This window comes from Peromyscus leucopus, chromosome 5, assembly GCF_004664715.2.
Source record: "Peromyscus leucopus breed LL Stock chromosome 5, UCI_PerLeu_2.1, whole genome shotgun sequence".
NCBI lineage: Eukaryota > Metazoa > Chordata > Mammalia > Rodentia > Cricetidae > Peromyscus > Peromyscus leucopus.
This window is the reverse complement of record NC_051067.1, coordinates 42,696,207-42,722,780: the sequence shown is the minus strand read 5'-3', so window position 1 is coordinate 42,722,780 and position 26,574 is coordinate 42,696,207. Positions and strand designations below refer to the sequence as shown.

Sequence of the window (26,574 nt, the reverse complement as noted above, 5' to 3'; positions counted from 1 at the left end):
GAAATACATTCACTGATAAAGCATGAACCACAAACCCTTGATATTTGAGGATTCTGGCCTGCAGATTCAGTCAACTGTGGATTCAACCAAGGGCAGATCATGTATTGTGGAGTTAGGTCTGTGAAAAATATGTTCATAGTGAGCAGAAACAGACTTTTTCCTTGTTATTATTCCTTAAATACTACAATAGTGATTTACAGCATTTATATTTTATTAGGTGTCACTATTAGCCTAGAGACAATTTAGAGCACATAGGAGGATGCACGTAAGTTCTATGCAGAGACCATGATCTTTTATATGAGGGACTTGAGCATCTGAGGATTTAGGTATCTACAAGGGATCCTGGAACCAGCACTGTGAAGATGCTGAGAGATAATGGCACAGTCATGCCCACACCATCCTTTGAACTTTGTGTTTATTGAGACAAGGATTTGGGTGCAGATGGCTTATGGGAAGCAGGACAAGGGAGTCAGGGCTGTGTGATGTGTGAGTGGGGGCAGCACTTCTGTGAGAATATGCTCAGAGGGTCCCTGTTGTGAGTAAAGGGGGCTGATGCTGGGAAGTCCACAGACTTCCCACTAACAGAGCAAACATGTTATTTCCCTAGTCCCCATTTCCCACTGTGGGGTTAACTATCTCATACCTCTGGGCTATACCAAGCAAACTTTTCAGAATAGAAATTAGACAAATGTGATTGCTAGAGAGGAGGATGCTGGCAGCACAGTTGGGCTTGGGTGTGCAAACACTGAATCCCAAATCTGTGGCATGTTTGAAATGGCCGAGTAAAGTTACTCACAGGTAAGAAGGTGTTTGCTAGACTTGATTAGAATTCCTGTGCATATATAGGCCTCAACCTATGCTCAAGTCCTCTTTCCATCTCTGGGGAAATTGACTCCAGGACTCCTAACTAGGTTCAAGTTCCTTGTAGAGAATGGTATAGCATTTATATAGAATCGCCATGATCCTCCTGTGCACTTGAAATCATCTCAAGATGATTTATTGCGAAGTGAGTTATCCACTACTATAACAAACCCCAAGATAATGCACATGAAAAGAAAGGTTTGGCTGGGCAGTGGTGGTACATGCCTTTAATCCCAGCATGAGGGAGGCAGAGGCAGGGGGATCTCTGTGAGTTCAAGACCAGCCTACAGAGTGAGTTCCTGGAAAGGCACTACACAGAGAAACCCTGTCTTGAAAAAAAAAAAAAAAAAAAAAAAAAAAGAAAAGAAAGGTTTGCTGTAGCTCACTGTTTTATAGGGTTTAGCTTATGACTGAATAACCCTATTGCTTTGGACACATGGCTGTACATCATGGTGGAAACAGGTAGGGAGTTCATCTCATGGCTGGGAACAAATGAGAGGAAAAGGAAGGAGCTGGGGTCCTACAAGCTCTTTTGAGGATGGGCCCCTAATGATCTCATACTTTCACTAGCCTCACCCCCTTAACAGTTTCAGTGCCTCCCAGGATTACTAAGCTGAGAACCAAGCCTGTAATACATGGGCCTTTGTGAGGCATTTAAGATCAAAGCCACATCACTTATAACACCTAATCTAATATGAGTACTGTGCAAACAGTTCTAAGACTGTATTGTTAGGGAATAAGCAGTTGTGTTTTTTTTTCAATCCCTTTGATCTGTGGTTGAATGAATCCAGAAGTGCAGAAGCTGTAAACTTTGAGGATTGACTACTACAAACAGGGGGTCTTTAGTAGCTCACTTCCTAAAGAAATTTGGTCCAGGTATGCCAGTGTGATAACAATCTTGTATGGTACATAACTTTACCCATACTGATTTATGCAGCTGGAAAAGACTCCCTAAAATTATCAATAAACCTACCCCTCCCTGGGGAACTATTGGCCATTGATGTATGCTGGAGGAAAGGGAGGTGTTGTCTTCGGCTGTGTTCCTCCCGGGGAGCCCACCAGACTCCAGGCGATAGTTCCAAATTCATGGTTGTGAAGACAGCCCTGGCTAAACTCAGTGGGTCTCAAAACAAATAAGACAGACATGAAGGTGGGCATAGGACTGGCAGGGAGGCAATGAGTTAACAAAGGTAGGAGAGAAACAGGAAAGGATGGGAGTGGGGATGAGAGCAACCACATGCATTGTAGATATGCGTGAACTCATCAGAGAACAATTTAATAAGAAACTATTAATAATACCAATAAGAAAGACATTTTATTTTTAAACATTATTTCTATAGAATATGACACAAAGTCATTATTATAAGAAAGACACAGATTATGCAGTTAAAGAATTCAAGAAAAGCTTTTTAAAGAAAAGCGTCTTCATTTAATGGAGGTTACAGCATCCAAATGTGCAGAAGCTATAAATTTTGACTTTGTGTTGACTACTACAAAGGATGAGTCTTTAGTAGCTTACTTCCTAAGAAAATTTGGTACAGGTATGCCAAATAAATACACTCTTCTAGAAGGAATCTCAGCTTTCTGGACTACCTTCAAGTGCATACTGGTAAGCTGATGAGCATCCTGGGGTGGTTTGCCATTTTAGAAGCCTCTTGTGGAACAATAGACTACTGAAAGGCACAGATATTGCCTTGTTTGGAGTGATCCCCAACGCGTACTGTTTTCTTTCTTTCTTTCCTTCTTTCTTTCCTTCTTTCCTTCCTTCCTTCTTTCTTTCTTTCTTTCTTTCTTTCTTTCTTTCTTTCTTTCTTTCTTTCTTTCTTTCTTTCTTCTCTCTCTCCTTCCCTCTCTCCCTTTCTTTCTTTTTGTTTGATTGTTTTTTTTTTAATTTATTTTCCCTCCCTCCTCTCCTTTCATTCCCTCTTCCTACCTCCCCTCTGCCCCTCTTCAATCCACTCCTCCTCTGCTTCTGTTCAAAAAGAGACAGGCCTGCAATGGCTATCAATAAAGCTTGGAATATCAAGCTGCGGTATGACTAAGCACTGCCCCTTGTATTTAAGCTGGGTAAGACAACCCAGTATGAGGCATAGTTTCCCAAGAGTCACCCAAAGCATGAGGGACAGCCTGTGTTCCCATTGTTAGGAGTCCCACAAATAGACCAAGCTACACAACTATTACACATATATGGATGGCTTAGGTTGGTCCCATGCAGGCTCCCTGGTTGTCAGTTCAGACTTGGTGAGTTCCTATGAGCCAGGTTAGTTGTTTATGTGGGTTTTCTTGTGATGTCCTTGACCCCTCTGCCTCCTACAATCCTTCCTCCCTCTTTTAAGTAGGATTCCCTGAGCTCAGACTAATGTTAGGCTGTGGGTCTCTGTATCTGTTTCCAGCAGTTACTAGATGAAGGCTCTCTGATGACAATTGGGACAGTCACCAATCTGATCACAGGAGAAGGCCAGTTCGGGCTATGTATCCACTATTGTTAGGAGTCTGAGCTGGGGTTATCCTTGTAGATTCGTGGGAGTTTCCCTTGCATCAGGTTTCTACCTAACCCAAAAAAGTCCCCCCCCCCACTTCCAGTAATTTCTTTCAGCGCTCTCCCCCTCCACCCACTCCAACCTGACCCCTCAAGTTCCCATCCCTACTTGTCCCAGTCTACCCAGGAGATTACATCTATTTCTCTTCCCAGGGAGATTAATGTGTCCTCCCATTGCGCCCCTCCTTGTTACCCAGCCTCTCTGGATCTTTGGATTGTAGCATGGTTATCCTTTACTTCACAGTTAATATTCACTTATGAGTGTACACATGTTTGTCTTTCTGGGTCTGAGTTACCTCACTCAGGATGATTTTTTTTTTCTAGTTACATCAATTTGCTCTCAAATTTCCTGATGCCATTGTTTTTAACAGTTGAGTAATACTCCATTGTATAAATGTGCTACATTTTCTTTATTCATTCTAAAGTTGAGGGGCATCTAGGCTTTACTGCAGAGTATAGTAATAAAAGCAGCATGGTATTGGCATAAAAACAGACACATGGCTCAATGGAATCAAATCAAAGACCCACATATAAATCTACACACCTATGGACACTTGATTTTTGACAAAGAAGCCACAATTACATGGTGGAGAAAAGAAAGCATCTTCAACAAATGATGCTGGCATAACTGGATGTCAGCATGTAGAAGAATGTAAATAGACACATATCTATCTCCCTGCATAAAACTCAAGTCCAAGTGGATCAAAGACTTCAACATAAAACCAGATACCCTGAACCTCATAGAAGAGAAAGTGGGGGAATGTACTGGCACAGGAGACAACTTCCCGAACATAACACCAGTATCACAGACACTAAGATCAGCAATTACCAAATGGGACCTCATGAAACTAGAAAGCTTCTGTAAGGCAAAGAACACTGCCAATAGGACAACACAGCAGCCTACAGAATGAGAAAAGATCTCACCAACCCCACATCTGGCAGAGGGATATCTCCAAAATATATAAAGAACTCAAGAAACTAGATATCAAAAAACAAACAAACAAATGATCCAATTAAAAAATGGGATATAGACCTAAACAGAGAATTCTCAGCAGAAGAATCTCAAATGGCAGAGAAACATGTAGTGGGTAGCCATTCCAGCTTGGATCTGGAAATTCCAACCCCCAGTTGAGACTCTGGCAACTGTCACGCCTACAAGGCGGGGCCAGGGGAGGTGTCTGGAGACCTGAGAGCTGGATGGGCCAGTGCTCTCTCTGTGCGCTCTCTCAATTCTAAGAAAACGACGCCCCTTCTCCCTTAGGTTTCATAATTCTCAGGGTTATGGATGATGGTTATAGGGTTGGGGGTGGAAGAAAATATTAGACTCAGTATTGTAAAAAAAAGGGGGGGGGAGAAGAAATGGAATGGATAGGTATAAGATATGATGGTAAATCATTGTATATACTAGTAAACAAATTTAGTAAAATAGCAACCTTAGATAATTTGCACTGTAATTTGTACTGTTATGGATTCTTATATGTTGATACAAATGTAAACTATTTTTATACTCCTGTTTAAGATAATTTGTATATTGATACAAATACAGAACTATATTTGTTATAATGTACATATATTTGAAACATTTTTATTTGATACAAATGTAAATTTATATCTGTCATACTTTATATATGTTCTACTTCTGTTTAGGATATTTGGTATATTGATATATATTTAAGATTATTGTCATATTTCATATTGCACTATATATTCCTACCTCTGTTATAAATATCTTGTGTATTGTCACAATTTTGAAGTCATCATTCTTCACCATACATTTGCTTATAGACTGTTTACCTTGTTTATGTGAAGCCTTAGTCCTTAGGTTATTTTGGTAGATAAGACTTATAGATTTATAGTCACCTATGCCTGCCATCTCTATAGTTATGTTAGTTAGGTTATCCAGATTTACAGACACATAGGTCAGATGGACAGGTAATCTTCAAACACTTAATAGACCTAGAGAATATGGCATTTAAATAACTTAGAATTCTGTTGACGTGAGACACAATTGCTCCTGGCTTCACCAATTGATCCTGAGAGAATGTTGGGCTTCTAAGACATTTCCATTTGGAAATTTGTCTTTTTGGCACAAAATGGCCTACTGGGCAAAGAACTGCCCTTGCCTTGATGGCTGACAGTACAAATGCAATGCTGTCCTTTCTGGACAAGCGGGACACAAGGAAAGCGACCACTGTACTCTGCCAAGACAGGGTAAGATGGTCTTTCAGAATTCCTGCTTCTGAAAATGGTCTGTCAGATACTCTAGGCCTGTAGCCAATTTGAATGCACCAACAATGCTGAGAAACATTAGGTGACTGTCCAGGCTGCCAGCTGTCTTGGTCTACTCTTGCAAGATTCCCGAAAGTTGCTTGCATCCATCTACCATTTCTTAGGTACCATTATGTTCCTTCTCAGGTCTTTGATGGGATTGAAGACTAGCAGTTATAGTTACAACTTAGTATATATAATATCTTAGATAGAACATATTAAGTATTAGATTCAGGTTCTTTAGGATAGGACACCTTTGAATGATCTTTATAACATGCCATTTACCTATGCTCTATACTTCTCTGGATTTTAGTATGTGTTTCTTGCTTGATATTGTTTGCATTGGTTGTAGTTCCATCTTATCTAGGTTATTATCCCTCATTATTCCTGGACAATATTTGATAACCATTCCTTTGTATATAGTCTTGTATTAGTTTAGAACCTTCTTATTTAGACAAAAAGGGGGAGATGTAGTGGGTAGCCATTCCAGCTTGGATCTGGAAGTTCCAACCCCCATTGAGACTCTGGCAACTGTCACGCCTACGAGGCGGGGCCAGGGGAGGCGCCTTGAGACCCGAGAGCTGGATGGGCTAGCGCTCTCTCTGTGCGCTCTCTCTGTGCTGGGACGCTGAACGTTGGAGGTGTACCAAGCAGAGCTCCAGAGAACACTGCTGAATTGTGATATACCTTCCCCAGACCCTGCGACCTACCTATCACTTAATTTGTGAGTTACGCCATTAAATAAATATCCTTTTAACTATGTGGAGTGGCCAAAATAATTTCATCAATAGAAACACTTAAAAAATGTTCAACATCCTTAGCCATCAGGGAAATCCAAATCAAAATGACTCCGAGACTGCATCTTACACCTGTCAGAATGGCTAAGATCAACAACACAAATGACAGATTATGCAGGTAAGGATGTGTTGTGGAGCAAGGGGAACACTCCTCCATTGCTGTATGGAATGCAAATTTGTAAAGTCACTTTGGAAATCAATATGGTTGTTTCTCAGAAAATTGGGAATCTATCTACCTCAAGACCCAGTTATAACATCCTAGGGAATGTACCCAAAGGATGTTCAATCATATCACCAGGACACTTGCTCAACTATGTTCATAGCAGCTTTATTTGTAATAGCCAGAACCTAGAAACAACCCAAAGCACTTTCTTAAAGAGTGTTTCAGGGTTGAGCAGAGGCAGCCATTCAGGCCTGTCTCCAGTTGGAAGAAAAGTGGTCCACAGAAAGGGTGCTGAAGAGGGTCCTCTGGGGCTGTGGCACAGCGGCCCCTAGAGTGGGTGGGTGGGAGGTTTATCCACTTTTCTGGTAGGCAGTGGTGCTCCTTCTGGAGACACTCAGTGTCCTCCTTGGTCTCCAAACACTTCTTCAATCTGAGAATTGAATGGATTCTCCTTTCCCAGGACATGAGGCCACTGGAGCTGTATCTTTTTCCAGACACGATCTGCCAGAAGCAGTGAGGCCACCTGCAAGAGAGCAGGAGGGAGAAGAGAGACTCAACAGTGAGGAACCTACCAGCAGGCTTGGGATGAGGCTCAGTTGGCTGAGTGCTTGCCTTGCACACAGACGCCCAAGGTTTACTCCAAGTGCTGTATCACAGAGCACTGGGACACATGCCTAATCCCACCACTGAAGAGGTAGAAGCAGGAGGATGAGAAGTTCAAGTTCATCCTTGGGCTTGTGTGTTTGAGGCCAACCCAGTATGCATGAAACCTTGTCAAACAACAATGAAACTGACTGTCAAGATTTCTCTCTCTCTCTCTCTCTCTCTCTCTCTCTCTCTCTCTCTCTCTCTCTCTCTCTCTCTTTCTCTCTCTCTGTTTTTCTGTCTGTCTTAACTCTTTTATCACTGTTAATATTATCTGAGAGAAACACTTTAAAAGAGGAAGGATTTCTTTTGCCTGTGGCCTGTAGACAGATCATGAAACAAGAGTATGGTAGAAGGAAGCTGTTCACCTTACGGCAGCCAGGAAGCCAAGAGGAGACTGGCAGGGGCCAGTGACAAGCTCTTCCTTAAAAGCCCACTGCCAGGGACTCCCTTTCTTCAGCCAGGTTCTGTCTCCTGAAGTTTACTTCACCTCTCGTAATCACACCATGAGTTGGGGAACCTAGAGTTTAACACTAGAGTCTGGGGGATATTTCATGTTCAAAACTCAGCATCGTCTATGGTGGGAAGATCTGAGAACCATTCCTGCACTCCCGGCTTCCATCTCTGCGTATCTGATCTCTTCCCTTGAGGTGGGTGGGGCCTATCACTTTGTCCTTAGCCATATGGTGATAATGAGCGGCAGTCACTTCAGTGACTGTGTCTCCTTATAAAGAACTTGATCTTGCCTGGCTGATGATGTAAGAAGCTGTGAGCTGGCGTTAGCCTCCAGCTAAGGTCCAGCAGAAGCTGGGTCCTCAGTCCAATGCTGAATCTATCAACCCAGGTGAGTGTGATGCTGTTTTCCCCAGTTTTGCCACTGGATAACCCCAGAACCTGGTAACACACTTGATTTTAGTTTCGTGACACCTTAAAAACAGGACTGAATTAAGCTATGATCATCAAAAATGGCAAAGTAACACACACACACACACACACACACACACACACACACACACACACACACACACAGTTTTAAGTTCCTGAGTTTGTGACTTGGAAATATAGAACAAGTATATATTCTCAAAAACCACTCCTGCACTCCAGTAGACAGCTAGCAGCTATTCCTTCTGGTGGCCTAAGGCCTGGATGCTGATAAATAGAGGAAGCCTCTCCTGGAGGAACTCCTGACCTAGCAGTCCAGGAGCCGGATATGTGGAATGGCTCCACACCTGGAGGGCTGTGAGGGAAAACTGCAAACCAGAAGGCAAGGAGATACCAACTCTGCCTGGATAGGAAAGGACAGGCCCTCTTGGGGGAAGCTTAGTTTTCAAGGGTTGGTTCTGGATGTTTCTCAGGGAAGCTGTGCATATGGCAGAGGCCGTGGTGTGTACAGATGGCATTTAGCACATGGGAAGAGAATGGTGTGGTCAGGGAGCTCCTGGCATCCAGAAGATGAGAGTGGGCAGGTAGATCACTGGGGTTTGGATCCTGGAAAAGACATGGAACGTGGATTGCTTGGCTGGAACAAGACCTGGCTCGTGTCCGCCACAGCAGGCCGAGCACTGGCTCTTCTGCCACATGCCACTTTCTTGGCTTCTGCAGCTTTATGCTAGATTTGCTTTGTCCCTAGTGGTAGCAGGGTCATCTTGGTTGTCCCATCCTCTGCCCATCTCCATGTGCCCTGGATGCGGAGGCTTTTCCTCAGCAGATGATACATTTAGCAAATGGGCCTGGCTGATCCTCAGTGCCAAATGGCTCTATCTCAACAGTAATTTTTAAGGCTGAAATCAGGAGAAATGTGATTGCGGAGGGTCTGAGAGGGGACATACTCTGGAACAGGAGGGGCACTGTCCTCAAGGACAGTTCACCATGCCAGTTGACGGTGCTGTGTGACACTGGGTAGCTTTCCGGAGCTCTGCGGGCCAAATTGCACAATATGTAGGGCAGAGCCAATGGTCAAAAGCTCTTTCTGGGTCTAAGCTGTGTGCAACACTTAAGTAATTGTTAGAAAAAAACCAGAACAGACGGAGCCATGCATTAACCAGCCCCAGAATTTGTATGTATTTCAGACCCTTCTGAAGTGGACCTAAAAAAATCCATCCAATTAGACTTTTACTTTCAGATATTGGGGCTCAAACTCAATACCAACTTGTGCATGCCAAACAAACACTGTATCAGGTCCCCACCCCCAGCTATGTGTCCAATTAAGCATGTGATCATTTTGCTTCTTATTGACTTTTTAGTAAGCATATGTACTGGGGTTCCTTATGACATTTTCATATCATTGTACTTCACATATTCATCATATCACTCACACTCCCTTCTCCATGAACAGACTCCCTTCTGTTTGAACACACACACACACACACACACACACACACACACACACACACACACACACTCATGCACACAACCCTTAAATCTGGGGTCTGCATATGAATGAGAATACATGATGTTTGTCTTTTTTTTTCCTTTCTAGATCTTCTTTTGTCCCCCCATCATTAGGCTTTATCCTCTCCCATGTAGCCCCTATTCTGTTTTCATCATATACATATATATTTAAATCTAAATTATGTTGGCTGGGCGGTGGTGGCGCATACCTTTAATCCCAGCACTCGGGAGGCAGAGGCAGGCGGATCTCTGTGAGTTCAAGGCCAGCCTGGTCTACCAAGTGAGTTCCAGGAAAGGCGCAAAGCTACACAAAGAAACCCTGTCTCAAAAAACCAAAAAAAAAAAAAAAAAAAAAAAAAAATCTAAATTATGCAAATGAGAGAAAAAGTAATATTTTTTTCCTCGTGTCTTTCACATATATCTCCCTTAACACGATGGTCTCCAGTCACACCACTTTTCTGCAGATGATGTGATTTTATTCTTCTTTACAGTTGAACAAAACTCCATTGAGTACCACAGCGCATTTTCTCCATCTGTTTTTGCGGGACATCTAGACGGCCTCCATACACTGGCCGTTGTGAACAACATGGCAGGAAACACGAATGTGCAAGCGTCTCTGTGGTGTGCTGACTTAGAAGCCTTCAGGTGTTCTCCGAGACGGCTACAGCTGCATCACAGGGTAGTTTCAGCTCTGTGAAGAGCCTCCATATTGATTTCCTCAGTGGCTACATTAGTTTATGTTGAAGTGTGTGATTTTGATAGTATCCATACACCATACTACATAAAACATGTACATACACTGTATGCACACAGTCCACACATCATCTGTCCACACACTACACATCCACCCATATACCACACACATTCTTCTTTGTACTTAAAAGCAGGAGCAAGGCTCAAGATGACTATCAGGCTGGGGAAATTATCTCTCACACAAGGCACAACCTGTCTTTGAAGACAGAGGCCTGGCCTTTTGGCTACTTTTCCTGGCATTCTTCTATAAAGGATGCTGCTTCTAAGTCTGTGGTAAACTCCTGGCATGCTTTTTAGAGTTTCAACTTGACACACCTAAGTAGTCTTTTTAATGACTATGAGGTTAACAAGGCCTTTGTGGGCATTTATTTCCCTAATGTTAATAAGGGAAGAGATAGGGGTGAAGGCACAAAACTGGAAAAGGAAACTGGAAATGAAAGAGCTCAGATTCAAGCTTGTGGTGACTAGTTTAAAAGCAATGAATTGGTTGTCACTTTAACAGAGACGAATGTATTCATGAGTGTATAGTGCTGAAATGCTGTGTCTACAGTGAGACTGGCATGCCAATGTGTTAGAGACTTGTGAGGGAATGATCTTCTATACTCATTCATTCATCATTCATTCGATTCTCTTCATTGAGTGCTCTCTGCAGGCTTCTCCTCTACCCATTGTCTGTTGCCACTCCTATGATGCACCACACCGGGAGACACATAGTTGTCTTTCACTCCCTTTATTCCAAAAAGTCAGTTGTTTCTCAAGCACAGTGTGAGTTCTTTGTTTGCTTCCATTCATAGTTCAAAAAATTAAGCCAGTATCTAGACATTCCAGGACAGAAAATTTAACAAACAGAAAAATAGAATAAAAAATGATCTGTAATTAGAATGGAGGCATCCTTTCCTAACACTGGGTATAGGTCTTTTTAGAGCACACACACACACACACACACACACACACACACACACACACAACAGGTCTTTTTAGAGCGAGTGCGCACACACACATACACACACACACACAATGGTGTATTCATCTATACTTATAGTATTTTAAAATATGTTTTATCCTAAAGTGTAATGCACAACCTATAAAGTGAACTCTTTCTGGTAAACAGTCCCAAGAGTATGTCAGAGGCACAGAGCCGTGTTATTCCCATATACTTACTTGGCTCTCCATTTCCACATTTCCATGTTGGTTTATTTCATTGTAAATATAGTTTTACATTGCTGTCTTTACCCAATGCAGTGTACTCCATCAGATTGCATTTATCTTACAGATGGAAACTTTTTTTTGAAACATGGTTTTTCTGTGTAACCATGGCTGTCCTGGAACTCACTCTGTAGACCAGGCTGGCCTCAAGCTCACAGAGATCTGCCTGCCTCTGCCTCCCGAGCACTAGGGTTAAAGGTGTCAGCCACCATCGCCCGACTAGATGGAAACTTGATTACCTATTTTCCTAGTGTTTGAGAGAGTCTCCTCATGCCCACCCCCCCAACCCCCCCAGTGCAGGAGAGTACCTAGGCTGTTGACTCACTCACTGCCACATTGAACACATGTGTGGAATGAAATAGTCCATAGAAGGTGACAGAGTGCGGCGGTACCTGGGATCTCTGCGTTAACAGTAGGTCTCCCATGTTTTGTTTTTGTTTTTGTTTTTTTTAAATAAACTTCTCAGAGCCACTTCCCTGCTCAAATGTTGTAGTTAACTTTTCTCGCTGCTGTGACCAAACACCTGAGAGAAGCAAGTTAAGGCCTCAAGGCTTCGAGTTGCCCATGTGTTAGTGGATTTCAGTCCATCATGGCGAGGAACGAGTACAGCTGCTGGCGCCACTTATCTGTGTCGGTGGGGGCTCGTGGCACGACCTGTGTACATCTTAGTGGGTCAGATCTCGGTGGATCAGAAAACAGAGGCAGATGTAACCGTCAATGTGACCTATTCCTAAGTGACTTTTTCCTGCTAGCTAGGGACAGTCCAGAAGGTTGCACAGCCTCCACAAACAGCACTGCCTCCGCCCAAGGACAAACTCTCTGCAAACATGGGCCTGTGGAGAGCATTTCATGTGTAAGTCATAACATGCATATAAACACCTGCACTTCATAGCACAGTGAAGCCAGAAACGGTTTCTGAATTCAAGTCAGCTTCCTGCTGTAAAAACAAAGTTGATTTAATTGCTTGATGATCTGGAGTTGTGCCAAGTACTTGGTGATCACTGCTGGGAATTAAGAGGATTGGGAAAAATCTATATTGACCCCAGGAGATACTGGGGATCTCGAGTGAAATTGCTCTGATTAAGAACTCACTTTGCCTTCTTCTATGCTTTCTTAGTCTGATGTTAAAAACAGAAAATATAATTAGTTTAAAGGTTTGCAAGGGAATCTTGCTTTCCTCCCCCCTCCCCCCAGAACAAACTTTTAAACGATGAACATTAGACATCACAGAGCAGCATGCATAGGATGCTGTCATCCCCTTTTACAGCTAGCAACTCCTCATGCATTAGTTATGAAGGAAAAGGCTTTAGGACAGAAGTCCCAAGAGTGTATCTTTCAAAGTAAGCCTCCATCACCGAGTGTGTTTTCTGAAAGAATGCCTTTCCCGGGCTTATACACAAACAACCCACAGGATGAACCATGGAAAGAGCAGGAGATACAGCTTCCCATTCTGCCCCAGAAAAATCCCAATATATGCTATAGTTGAGAACCACTGCTTCCGAGGCTTGTTGTGCATATATACTGAATGTGTAGTTTTTGAAGGCCAATAGTGGTAGCTTTGATTGGATTTCATTATCAGCTCAGTAAATGACCCATTTCAGCCATAAGGATTCAAGTAAAGTAGTAAGAATGGAAGATTCCACAAAAATCTCATGCTTTTTGGGCAACTATAGGGTTAGAATGAAGTTATGAGCAGTAAGGACACCATTTCTCTGACTCATTGCCTCTGTGTTATTGAGAGGTCTTGGCTGTACAGAGACTAGTCATCCGCTCAGCGGGCACTGCTGCATGTGTACAGCTGCCTATGTATCTGGCTCATTCTCCAAAGGAAAGCATGTCTGAAGGAGCTGTACTGCTCTGTCAGATGTGACCAATGCTTCTGTCATCCAGAAGCCCAAATGTTGCTAAAACCATAATATCTCCAGATCTACTGAAAATTCTTTGTTCTACCTTAAAATTGTCGTAGGAGAGTCCACAAAGCAAGGACGTAACTCTCCATTGTCTTATGTAAGTTTCTGGCAGAGTGTCTCTTTCAGTTTTTACTCAAAAGCCCTGATCTCATACTGGGGTGGGGAGGGCAGTGCTCTGGAGGAGGTGAATTGCGGGCCAATGCTACCTAGAGCTTGCAAATGTCTCCTCCCTCAGACGACAAGCATCAAATTAAGCCATGCTTCCTGGGCCAACCGTATGGCTATCGACAGGAGTACTTCCTTAGGAGATGCCCACCTCTCAAGCAAATACATCTGTGTGTAGCCCTCCTCCCAAAGTTGACTAAGAAACACCAGGAGGACAGAAGCAGCCCTGGCTGGAGAGTATCTGGATGCCTCCCACCTTTCCTCTCCGTAGTCTATTTTTGTTTTCTGTCTTCTTCTTCTTTTTTTTTTTTTGCTATAAAATCAAGAATCTTTTAGTGAAATTACCATAAAGGAAATACTAAGCAAAAAATTATTCTTTTCTGTAATATTTTAAAAAGAGCAAATACAATTCAGACCAAGACTAGATAGATTTCATTGAAAACTTAAAATGGCTTGATGTCTTTGAAGTTGAACAGCTGCTAAATTTAATGCAGACTTTACCAGACCAAAGCTGAAAATCCACCCGCTAGTGTTTTCTCCGCAGTCAGAGTGCTCCTCCGAGCCCTGCAGAGAAGACTGTGGCCGGGTGCCCTCTGCTGCAGGAGGGCATTGTTCTCTTCCCCAGCCCTCCTCACCTGCCCCAAACACAGTTGCTTGGACCTGGTCATGTGTGGACAAAACTGACTTTAAAACTGAAAACATGGCAGCTGTGTAAGATATACTTAAGCACTTACATTTAAGAAGGAGTTTAGGTTCAGCTCCAGGCTCTCTGTAGCGAATGAGTGTTTGTTAGTCAGCGCAAACAGCGAATTAGATACCCGGCATTTGCTGGTTTGCCCCCGAGACCAGCCTGAGGAAGTGACTGCTGGGGAAGTTGGTTCACAGGCCCAGACTGTGTCCTTCTGCATCTCTCAGTCTCTGCCTAGTTGTCATGTGGGACCATAAGCCTTCCCAGGGCTTTTGTGTCTTGTGAGCTTACAAAGTTGAAGCCAACGGAGATATGGAGACTGCTACGCTCTTAAATATACCCATTGGCTCCGTGTTGTGTGTCTCTGGCAGTGGACAGGTTCAGGGGTGAAGGGCTTGATTCATGGAAACTCCCTTGCTTGTAACATGATGGTTTTTTTTTTTTTTTTTTTTTTTTTTTTTTTCTCAGTTGGATAGAGACAATTTGTCTTCAGAATGAAACAATTGCGTTCCTGCATCCTGCTCATGTGTTCACAGGCCTCCCACTTCTTTAACTTGGTGCTCTGTAGAGTCAGGTGTTGCCTGGGAGTTTGAAGAGGAGGCTTTGAGTATTTGCCCAATGGTGATGGGGGAGGACACTGTTTTGCAGAGACTGTGGCGTGGATGAGGCTGCCAAGGCTAGAGGCACCAAAGATGTTGACACATGGCTGAGGAGGACCTGAGGGTAACTGGATCTGGTGAATGCCAGTGGCTCTTTCAAGGCCTCCATTTCCTCTTGTCTGACTCTGGGCCCAGTGATGTTTTAAGCGACTCTTCAGATATTGAAGCTTCAGAGACTCAAGCAGATGTTTTACAAGGCTGAACTATGTTATGTCTGTAGGCCATGAATCAGGGCCTTGGGTTGACTTCATTTCTTTCTATTTTTTCCCAGTTACCTTCACCTAAGAATTGTTCATATTGATATTGCAGATACAGTTGTAGGTATTGACATAGGTATAGATGTACATATGGTGAGGGCATCAAATCCAGGACTTCAACCATTCCCGAAAGGCTCTGTACTGCCGAGCTACAGCCCAGTCCTACTATGGTTATCTTTTACGAATATAAGTCTGATTTTTGGCTTGGAAACATCCATTGGCCTCCTTCCTCATGTAAAAAGAAGAAACCCATGCAGGCTTCCTGGGATCTGCTTCGAATCTCCTCTTCTTTCCTCTCCACCTCACTCACATCTCTCTGTCCAAGCTTCGCTGAAGCATGTGGACCCCTCCAGCACTCTTAGCTTTCTCTCATCTTCAGGTCTTTGCTGCTTCCTGTGCTCAGAACACTTCTGCAGCTCTTCCCACCTCTTCATTCCTTTTGTGATCCATGGTCTTAGTTATGCTGTTGCATCCTGCAGACATCCTTTCCAACCATCTGCCACCTTCCCATCTCATCCCCCATGACATCATTCTTGCTTGCACACTTAGAGACAGGTACCACATGGTATTTAATTATTTCCTCATCTCTCCCCTGCTGTATGATATAATCTTAAGCAACAAAAGTGGTTTCCTGTTCATTTTTGAGTTCTGACAGTTGGGTAGGCACTCAACACATACTGTTGGATGGCAAGTCGCCAATCTGGACTTTTCAGCTCAATATGTATGATAGGTAGGAGGGTTTGAGCATGGCATCCCACTGCTGTCCACTTTAGACATGGCTATGCCGTGTTCACTCACTTATCACTCACTCATGCATAGGGAACAAACCCTATAAGAATCATATTAAGACTATGGGACATAGCAGCGTTAGGACCCTGAGTTCAATAACCAATTACATGTAAAGCATATGCAGACCAGGATAGTCTCCCAATTTGGTAGACTTCGCACTCTAAAATTATTTTAAGAGTCAGACAGGGGCAGGCTGATATTTGATACGGCAAACAAGTATCTTCCGAGGGACAAAACAAAGCTCTCTTTGAGCGTTAAGCACCTTCTTTGTGTTTGGTTTTAGGTGACACCATGGCTGACCACCTTTTCATAGCCCCATCCTCTATAGAACCAGAATGCTGTTGTGCCAAGAGGAGCTGAAGAACTCCTACCTCAGTGGGAGGAAGTGTCCCACTTGTCTTTAGTTCTAACTAGATAGGCAGCTGTGGCTGGAAGGATCGTTTGACCCGGAAGCCTAGGGAACACAAGGAGCACCCTCTTCTAAAAAAGAGGGTGGAGCTTCACATTATTCCAAACAAACAAACAAACAAATAAATAAACAAAGGCACCATTCTTGTGGAACCAGATCCAAATTACAAGTTTCTGGCCAACAATTCTCTGAACAACTCATTTATTGAACACACATAAATTCAGTATTCTGAGTGTATTACTAAGATTTTTAAAAATTGGTTGTTTTAAACAGGGAGGTGGATATTTATCTTCTCTTTCAAGTTTACCATGCACTGAGGTCTTCATTGCTCTTCGTGCATTAGGCATGCCTTTCTTTTTTCTTTCCTTTTGAGGTAAGTTTTCACCATGCCCATGGACAATTGCTGAGCCCAGGGCTGGGGAAGATGAATTTCATTCACGTTCTTAGGGGGCTATCTGGCCCTTCCTGCACTCAGCCAGGGCGTGGGGGCCTTACCATTGCCATATCATGCTGACCGAAGCTGGGTCAGAGTGCTTATGGTGACGGAGGACTGCCTGAGACAAATGGCCATCCCACCCTGTGGGGAACCAGCTTTCAGGACTTTCAGATGTCACAAGAACTCCCCCACGCTTTCTTCTCTTTTTAAAATAGAAATGTCACAAGCAAGTCAAGTGCATGGGACGGATAAAAGTGGAGCTTCTGTGGCTGAAGGCAGGATAATGGGAGGGGAGTGGGGACAAGCTTTCCTAAGTCCCAGCCCTCAGCTCCTGTGAGTCCTGAAGGAGCCAGAGCACAGCCCCTCCCTTCACAGCGCTGCTTGGACTCTGCCAGGAGGAATGGTTCTTACTGCAGGACATAAAGCATTGTTCTTTCTAGAGAGAGCCATTTTTTCCACACATCTCACTTAAAGGGATCCTTGCAGTTATTACTATTTTAAGGATAATACATTTCATTTTTTTGAGAATTTCATACATGTGTAGAATGTACTTTGATCATATCCTGCATTATTTTTTTTTCTAGGCATTACTTTTCTTTTTATGGAAAGCATGACTGATGCCTCTTTTCTCATTGGCCACTAGAGAACCCTGAGCAGGTTTTGTAGGTCTCCTGGGACAGTTCCTCAGGACTGCCCTCCACATATTTTATGAACTGTAGAAACCACATCAGAGATCCTGGTAAATTTGGTACCTTATTTCGCTTTCTCTCTGATTTTTCACATTATTTTACTGAATTTTCTGTGTTACCTATGTGTGCACACTATCTAAAAATCCTTCTGGGAATAAATGAGGATAAAAACCAACACAAAAATGCGTATATTCTAGAAAACCAAGCAGATAGCCTCAGTGACCACCATGGGGCAACACTTACCTCATTGGGGTGGAATCCGTCCACAGGTTCAATAAGCTGCCACGGCTGGCCGCCTCTTCTCCGCCACTCCTCTATGACTAAAGAACACACAATTGGAGGGTTACAGGTAAGTCTCGGGATGCCAAGGACGAGGAGCTCATGTGACGTCATCCCGTCTCCCCTGCTCTATTCTTTAATTCTTCTGTGTGGATAATTTGCCTGCATGCCTATCGATGTGCTGTCTGTGTACTTGGTGCCCATGGAGACTAGAAGAGGGCATCAGATCCCTGGGTTGCAAATGGTGCTGAGTTGCCATATGGGTGCTGGGAATTGAACCCTGGTCTTCTGGAAGAGCAACCAGTGCTCTTAACCACTGAGCCATCGTTTCAGCCCCCTAGCTCTTATTTTACCTCATCATGGTTTCCATGAGCTGTTGGCTTGGGCTGGGAGTTTTCTGAATAACAATGATCTACCCATTGTGTGATTTTTTTTTTTCTAAGTTAGAAAGAGCATGTGTGAAAGTGCTGGGTGAAGGTGGCTTGTGTGGCAGGGAGGGCAAGGGAAATGAAGTGAGTGCTGAAATGTGCAGCAGCAGTTTAGGGCCATCTGATCTTTTCCTCACGTGGTGGGACAGGCCTTTCTGCAGAAGTGAAGATGACATTTTGCTAATATCTCTTTTCACGTGCTGCCATTTGCAGACACTGCCTACGTGTGTCAAGCAATCACCTCGAACAATCATACTGCGTGTCAGAAATATAATTGCATAAAATTATCTCAACACTGCGTTTAGAGAGAGCATGGCTACAGAGAAAATATTATGAGCCCCAAAGTGATGAAAAGTAATAAAACTGTCCTTCAACAGGGATAAGAGACTATGCATGTCAGTTCCTCCAAGGCAGCAGTGCAATTAATTCTATGTTGTAATATCACGAAGCCAATAAGAATTTCTCACAGAAATTGCAGTCCCTAGAGAGCTTTCAGAAAGAGCCATCTGAGACTTCTGCTCCTGGCAGAACACCTCACTTTCCTGGAATTCATCGAAACCTGCAGTGTAGCTACGATTCCAATTGTTCTTTTCAGCCCTTTCTCCGGGTCTCCCAACCTCAAGGCCAGAGGACTGTGTTCTTTCCTTCTCCTTCCCTCGGGAAGGATGGAGACACTGTCTGGTGAAGTCACTGGCATGAGACTGAATCAATCCTCTGTTGCTTTTGTAATTACTGCAGAGATGCCAGCCTCTCCTACTGTCCAACCCTTGTCTCTGAGGTGGCAAATAATGTTCCCCCTGTCAGAGTTCAGGGGGGAAATGTCATGCTAATGTTCCCCCTAGCTTATTCCTGAGCAGTGTGATACTAGGTGGCTCTTTTTCTTTTTTTCTTTGTTTTAGAGGCAGGGTCTTATATAGCTTGGGTTGGTCTCATTCTTGCTAGGTCTCCGAGGACAGTCTCGAATTCCTGGTCCTCCTGCCCCTACATCCAGAACACTAGCGTTATAGGTGTGTGCCAGCACGCCCAGCTCCCCTGGCTCTTTTGTAGTGCGCTCCTGGGTTGTATGGGTAGTTGTTAAAAGCTGACAGTGGAAAGCAGTGTTTGCACTTCTTGTAAGACTCTAAGTGAGTCATTCTGCTGGGCCATGGTGTCATGGAGTGTTCCCCATCCAGAACCTCAAAGTGCTTTATGCAGATAGAGGAGGGTTCTTCTCCCCGCCACCCCCCAGGACTGGTGTGGATTTGTCCTTTCAATGGAAAGCTAAGAGCTTCGCTGATTAGGAAGCCACACTCACTATGATGAAGAAAGCCCAGGTGGTTCTTCCAAACAAGATTGCCCCCCTCAACAGTTTGCTCCCTACATTTGGCTGCAGTGTAGCCAAATTCCTACATTTGGCTGTGAAAGGAGTGGCTCCAGGAAGCTGCCCTCTCGACATTTCTAGTTGCCTGTTCTGCCATTTTTTGGGGGCACAACCTTGGAAGCAGGCTTTCTGTTTTAGGTTCAATTCCAACTGTTCTAAATTCCTTAGCATGCCATGCTGAGGCTCCTGCGGGCTCCAGGGCCCCTTCCCATCCACAGGACCGGCTCTGCCTGCTCAGGGATGCTCAAGCCCATGCCTCCCTCTGCCTGCTCATCTGCTGTGTAATCCATTCAGGCTCGCTTCAGGCTCTTCACTTTCCTCTTGTCCAGTGGAAGATGAGCCAGTTTTCTCTCCTTTCCTTGGACTTGCTTTTCAGTTTTCTAGCTTTATGTTAATTGTCTATCAAACCCACCTCAGGTCTGAATATCCAACAAGTTACTTGTAATGAAGAGCCAGGAATTTGAGGAGTTTCTGTAAATGCAGAGCTGAGGTCACCCCTATGTACCCTTGGGTGCTCTTTATATTTCTATGGTACCCATCTCCTCTCTCTTTCACTCCCATGGAGGTCTCTAACATAGAAATTGACAAGGATGGGGTAGGACAGGGACTCCACTTAGGACAGACATCAACCTCTAGTCCTTGAGGAGACCCTGCTCCCATTCCCTATGTACCTTTCACTTTATTCATGTTGCTGTGACTTCCTTTAGACCCAGTTCATGTTCTGCTGTGCAGATGTTTACAGAAGAAAGAATAAAGATGATTCCCAACAGGATAGTGGATGGACTGATGTTGCGGTCATTCTCAAGTTCAAGTTCTGGGAGACTAACACTGCTGTAACTGATGGTGATAACAAATGGAGCCTTTGGTACCTAGCTAGATCATGAAGTAGAGTCCTCATGGATGGAATTAGTGCCTTAATAAAAGGGGTCCCAGAAAGCTTTGCCATGTGACAGTCTAAAATCCTAGTAGAGGGCTGTCACCAAAACCCAACTATATAAGCACCATGATGTTGGGTTTATCTGGGACTGGATAAATAAAACTCTGTTGTTTCTGAGCCACTCATGCTATGGTACTTTAATATAGTAGCCCAAGATGACTAATAGATGGTCAGAAATCCCTAGGTAGTGTTCATAAGACCAGACTGATAACTGATCTCAATCAAGACCTCAAATACAGCATTGCAAGAGATGGATAAGGAAAGTTACAAGTCAGAGACCTTTGGTATTAAGCAGATACATAGTGAGTTGCGGACGTGACCCAGATCTCCATGGCTTCTCTTGTGTTCTGGGGAAGGAAGCCTCACGAGGGGCCTTTTGACTCTCCATATTTGCAGAGAAGATTGAGTGACGAGTTCAGCCAAGATGCGCTCCTCCGCCCACTACTACGTACAACTGGTGTATACTAATGAAAACATTTGACACAGAATGACACCATGTAACTAAAACTAATGAGACTAATTTTAGTGCAGTTTGTAAACCAGCTCTGAAAATAATGTCAACAGCTGACATACGAGTCCTTCATATGTCCTTTTTAACAAGTGTTATTAATGAGTAATTTATGTATAATAAATCATACGTGTTTCCAGTGGAAAAAAAACAACAAAATTTGTGCCTTCAGTGGTCAGAAGAAAATCCGTTAAAGTATTGCAGTGATTGGGAGGTGAGGACATTTCACAGTGGAAGGTAAATGTAAGTTTGTTAAAAATGGTTTAGTCAAGCTAGAGCTCCTTGAGGGAGTCATTGCTAGGATTCCTACATTAAAGAGGTCAGAATCACTTATGCAGGAGTTTCTTCCAGCGTGATCCACCTTTGACTCCATGGATTAAAGTTGTTCTAAAATATTTCCACTCTAATTTGAATTTTATGTGCATCAGTAACTGCCAAACTGAAATCTGTGGCCCTTAGATGAATGGGGAGATTATGATGCATCTCTTCACAGAACAGACCTGAAATTCAATCAGCAGAATTGGTGAGCATTTTCAAAATGAAAAGAAATGGTCATTTCCTCTTATTCCCTTTGGAGGCTACGTAACCCTACCATTGTGGGAATCATGAAAAGGAAACACAGCAGTGGAGTATACAGCAAAGGGAGGGGGTATTTACTTGCTAAGTTTTGCCATGAAGCATGGATGTGATGTAGGGAGGAAGGGGCTGTTTCTTCTTGAGGTGTGGCAGTGAGGGTACTGAAGCCCAGCGCCCCTCTACATAGGACAGGGGCTTTAGCACTGAGTTGCTACCCAGCCAGGGACTTCTTCCCATTACCACCATACTCAAACAATTCTAAATGCTATCAATAGTAATGATCTATTCCTCCCTGTTGGGAAGCTTATCTATGCTTCCAAACTATCCCAACTCTACATCATAGTAGACTACCCTGTCAGAGTCCAGCCTTCAGAATAGCTGGTTTGCCATATGAAATAATAGTTAATATTTTTAAAAAAACATGACAAAGAGTTACCAAGTATACAATCCACAGGGAGAATTTTTTTTTTCTCACACACTTATTGTGCTTTCAAAGGTACTGGTTACCATATAGAAGTAGCCATCAGGACTAAAAATTTAAGGGTGGGTAACTCACAGTCAAGACTCCAGGTTTTATTTGTACCTTGACTATTACTAGATGGAATGATTCTTTGTGGTCGTTTTAGGAGAAGATTCTGTTTTCAGAAGAAAGGCAACAGCAGTCATGACATTTATTTTTTTCCTCAAGAAGGAGGCACAATCAAAGTCAACGTGGCAGATTCGTTTTTACTGTTTGTTCTTGTGTGTGGATGGGCATCCACATGTTCGTATGTATGTGAATGCATAGGTGTGCAGACGTGTGTGTGTGTGTGTGTGTGTGTGTGTGTGTGTGTGTGTGTGTGCTAGAGGTAGATGGTGAGCTTTTTCCTCAGTTGCTTGATACATTAGTTTTTGAGACAAGATTTCTCACTGAACCTGGAGTTCCTCAATTTGTCTGGCAAAAAAGCTTCAGGGATCTGCTCAGTGATGGGATTTCAGACACATGCCATGGCACTCCATTTCTATGTGGGTGCTGGGGATCTGAACTCAGCTCCTCATGCTTGTGTGGCAGGCACTTTACCAACACAGCCGTCTCCCCAGGACCTTCTATTTGTGTTTTGGAAGAACTGAATTAAGCTTCTTGAATGATCATGGAACATCTGTTGGGATTTGGTGCATACTATATTTTCTTTATCTGTAAGTCAGAAAAATTCCACTCACGGCCGGCCATCTTTTCAAAGAGCCACAGTAGCAGTGGAGAAAGATTTATTGGGCATGTGGTAGCTCTTGCTGTGATGAATAGCAAAACTAGCAGATATTTAAAATAGAAATTTGCATTCTGATCAGCACCATGAGGTTACTGGCTGCTTTTGCAGATGTACAGAGGAGGGAACGAGAGCCTGAGCTTACTACAGCTGGGCTGTCTTGGAAGCCAAGGGCAGCAGGAGGTATGTTAAACTGTCAATCTGAAAATGGCCTTATCAGTCAAGACACACTGGGGAGGTGGGGTAGAAAGGAAAAGGATGTCACATGCTCAAGTTGACTTGTCTTGGAGGCAAATTTTCTACTTTTGCTTGATTCATAAGCAGTTGGAGGATGAGTCAGCAAAAGGCAAACAACAGAATCATCACCTTTCAGGGCTGGACCCAGGCTGTCAGAGTGGAGAGCAAATAGGTCTTGTGCCTACCTTCAAGTGACAGGGATGCTGAGCTATGATTTTCTCTGTCACAAGGATGTGAAATTGTGAATTTCAGTGTGATGAAAAAGGAGGACACTTGTGGTGCGGCAGTCAGCTCTAATACAGTGTGGAAACTAGGGCGGTTTTCACAGGACTCCAGACTGCAAATTTAATAAATGCCTCTACTGGCTTTTTATTTCCGATGAAAGGAGACCTGGGTGATAATGGGCTGCATTTATACCGTATCTTCCTTGGGGAACTTGGGGAAGTAGTTCTTCAGGTATGAATGATGATGAGAAGTACTTGTACTAGGAAAGAGAATACTTATGTGGAAGAATATAGGGGGCGCTTAACACATGATGATGATGAGCCGGTGGATGATGCCAGCTAATGGTTATCCAGTCCTTGCTATTTTACAATCCTGTGATCGGTGTCTGAACTGAGATAAGAATGAGCTTATAAATTCTGGGCTCTTTCTCCAATAGCAAGTTATAAGCACTAGGGACAGATTTCCAGGGTAATATACTGCCATGATTTCTAAGATGGGAGGTTACCCCCCAGAGATGAATCTGAAGTGAATGATCATTCTACCTACTATGATAAATGTTAGAATTTCAAGTTTAAAATTTCTTAAGTTGGCCACAAGTCAAGATATTATAATAGTCCCTGAAAGGGAGATACAAATTCCGGCCCTTTCACAAGTAGACATGGCACTATATAGCCATTAAGTGTTGTATGAGGCATTCATCCAGAAAGGTCCCAGAATACCATTCTCTGCCTCCACTCTCCTTTTATTATGTCCATGTGTCTTCCCTGCTTGGGTGCTCAATAACTTCAGATGGACAAGAGGAAGCTGGCAAAACTGCTATATTCACACTTGCTTTTAAAAAAATGGTAGAGGAATTATGAAACAGGAAATTTCTCTCATTGTTGATAGGAATTTCCAAGCAAAGGACTTAATACTGAGATGTGGAAGAGGGTTGGTGGAGGAGACAATTTTCTTCAGTGGTGTAGCTGTTGGTAAGGTGCATATGTTCCTGTAAACTAATTCCCACACAAGCACCCTGTAAATAACCCTGATGAAACTCACTGTGCCCTGCATAGATACAGGCATGGAAGTCAAGGGGGGCTAGCTGGGAAGTGGGAGAGTATTAATGGGTATGAGAAGATGACAAGAGATGGTAGCAAAAGGTGAATATGATTGAAACATACTATATGCATGTTCAGAATGTCATAATGAAACCATTATTATGTATAATTAATATATGCCAATAAAAACACTTAAAAAGGAATCTCCACTTGGAGGTTTGGAACCGGAGAGGTTAGATACCCAGCAAGATACCCAGCAAATTGCCTGCAGCACCAGAGATAATGAATGACAGTTGTAGAAATCGTTCTGGACAATAAAAAATGTCCCACATGGATGTTAGACATTATTAGATTTTTAATAACTTTACTCGCATTCAAGGTTGGAAATGATCAAAGATAACTCAGTGGTCCATTTGTTTACATCAAGAATTCATTAATATGTGTTTAACTCTGCATTTTAATGAGAGGTTATTTATCAAAATGTCTCTCCCCATGAGAGAGATGTGTGTCATGTAGGCAGGAAATCTAGTAAAGACTGATCAATCTTGTTGAAAGGATGTTCAGAGCTGAAGTATTACAGCCTGCAATGTAAACCATGTCAGCTAATGTAATATTCAGTAATTCATGATGGCCATCTGCTCCATTCCAGATGCCTGGGCTGGGGGGCTAGGGTTGAGGACAGAGATGAGAAATCTTCCCTCTGTTGCACATACCGAAGCATTTCATTAGCATCATCTCAGCTGGCAGTCAGTCAACAGGGCCTTTTCTCATGCAGAAAAATCACTCAACAATGAAAATGAATCTTGAGTGGATTACAAACAATAACTATTTTTTTTTTTGAGAGTCAAGATGTAAAGAATAACTCAGTGGCTCCAGTCTGCAAGCCTGAGTTTGTGTGGCCACTTGCCAGTGACTCCCACGTTTAGACAGAATGCCATAAAAGAAGAAATATTCTTTCCAGAGAGTTGGGACATGGTTTACTTTTCAAAGGACATTTTGTTGCCTCTCCATAAGAGATTCCGCTTAGTTTCCGGTCCAGGCTTACTCTAGGTAGTCCAGGACGCTATGGCAGGAGCCATGGTCTCACTTTCCCTTCTGTCTACACAAAAACAAGGCATTGCTAACCTGGCAAGAACTCTCAGTGATCCCATTCGATTAGAGGCTTCCAGCCCCAACTCTCCCCAACTGGCTGCTGGTCCTGCTGATTCGGAGACTCCAGAATGATGGTGAAGGTGGCATTGGTCCTCAGCCTGTCAGCCAGCACCTTGTGCTTTATCATTTCTCCAGGCTGAGAGTCATCTTGTCAGATAGCTGGGGGTGACCCTGCTTAGTCTGTTCCACGTCCTGTGTAACACAGTCCCACACTACTGCTGTGCGGGACTATTGTCAAGACAAAAACCAAGCGACTTACTTTCGTGAAAGGCAAAATCCATGTAGAAAAGATGGAAGTTTGTGAACGTCTCGGTGGTTGCAATTTTTTTCAGTGTATTGGAGAGTTGCTCTGCTCTCTGAATACAAGGGAAACAGAGAATTCCATGAAATCTCAACTTTGACTTTCATGAGACAGTTCAGCTAGAAAAAGAAATTGATCTTCCACACACCATTCCACTTTCCTATCTCCAAGCCATCAGCAGAAAACAGCTCTGCACATTAAAGTGTATTCATGTGCAAATGACCAATGAACATACGGAAAATGTTACTATTCATTAGGAGTCAAAGCAGTGTAAATTAAAGCAATAAGATTCTACTTTTCCTGCATGAATTAGACAAAGATGAGCTGAACAACCTTGATAATATTGAATGTCAGGGTGAATGAACAAAAATGTAGGTTAGTTTCATGGTTCTAGACAGCAGCTTGGAAATACAGATTAAATCTTTAACATGACCAATATATCTTACAGGGGCTTGTATATAGAAAATAGAGATGCCACAAAACACACAACTTGTTATTCATCATGCTGAAACACTGGAAACAACCATGTGTCCAACTGCACAAAAAGATGGAATAAATCCTTCCACATTCATATGTTGGAGAAACAATTTATGGACACTGGAATTTCTATGAGTATTCTCAATCTAGTAGGCAAAACCCAATACCTATGGAGTTGAAAATAG

At 43.1% G+C, this 26,574-nt stretch overlaps 1 protein-coding gene across 1 annotated transcript in view; it reads right to left on the bottom strand.

The window, feature by feature from the left end:
• Positions 1–6,777: 6,777 nt before the first annotated feature.
• The window catches only part of Aoah (acyloxyacyl hydrolase), a 209,362-nt gene continuing 189,565 nt past the window's right edge, over positions 6,778–26,574 (bottom strand). Inside the window, exons 19-21 of the mRNA XM_028860502.2 lie at positions 25,871–25,967; positions 17,869–17,945; positions 6,778–7,151 (exon numbers count right to left, since the gene is read on the bottom strand). Of these exons, the coding sequence (XP_028716335.1) occupies positions 7,023–7,151; positions 17,869–17,945; positions 25,871–25,967 (303 nt within the window). The 3' untranslated portion in view covers positions 6,778–7,022. The remainder of the gene's footprint in view (positions 7,152–17,868; positions 17,946–25,870; positions 25,968–26,574) is intronic.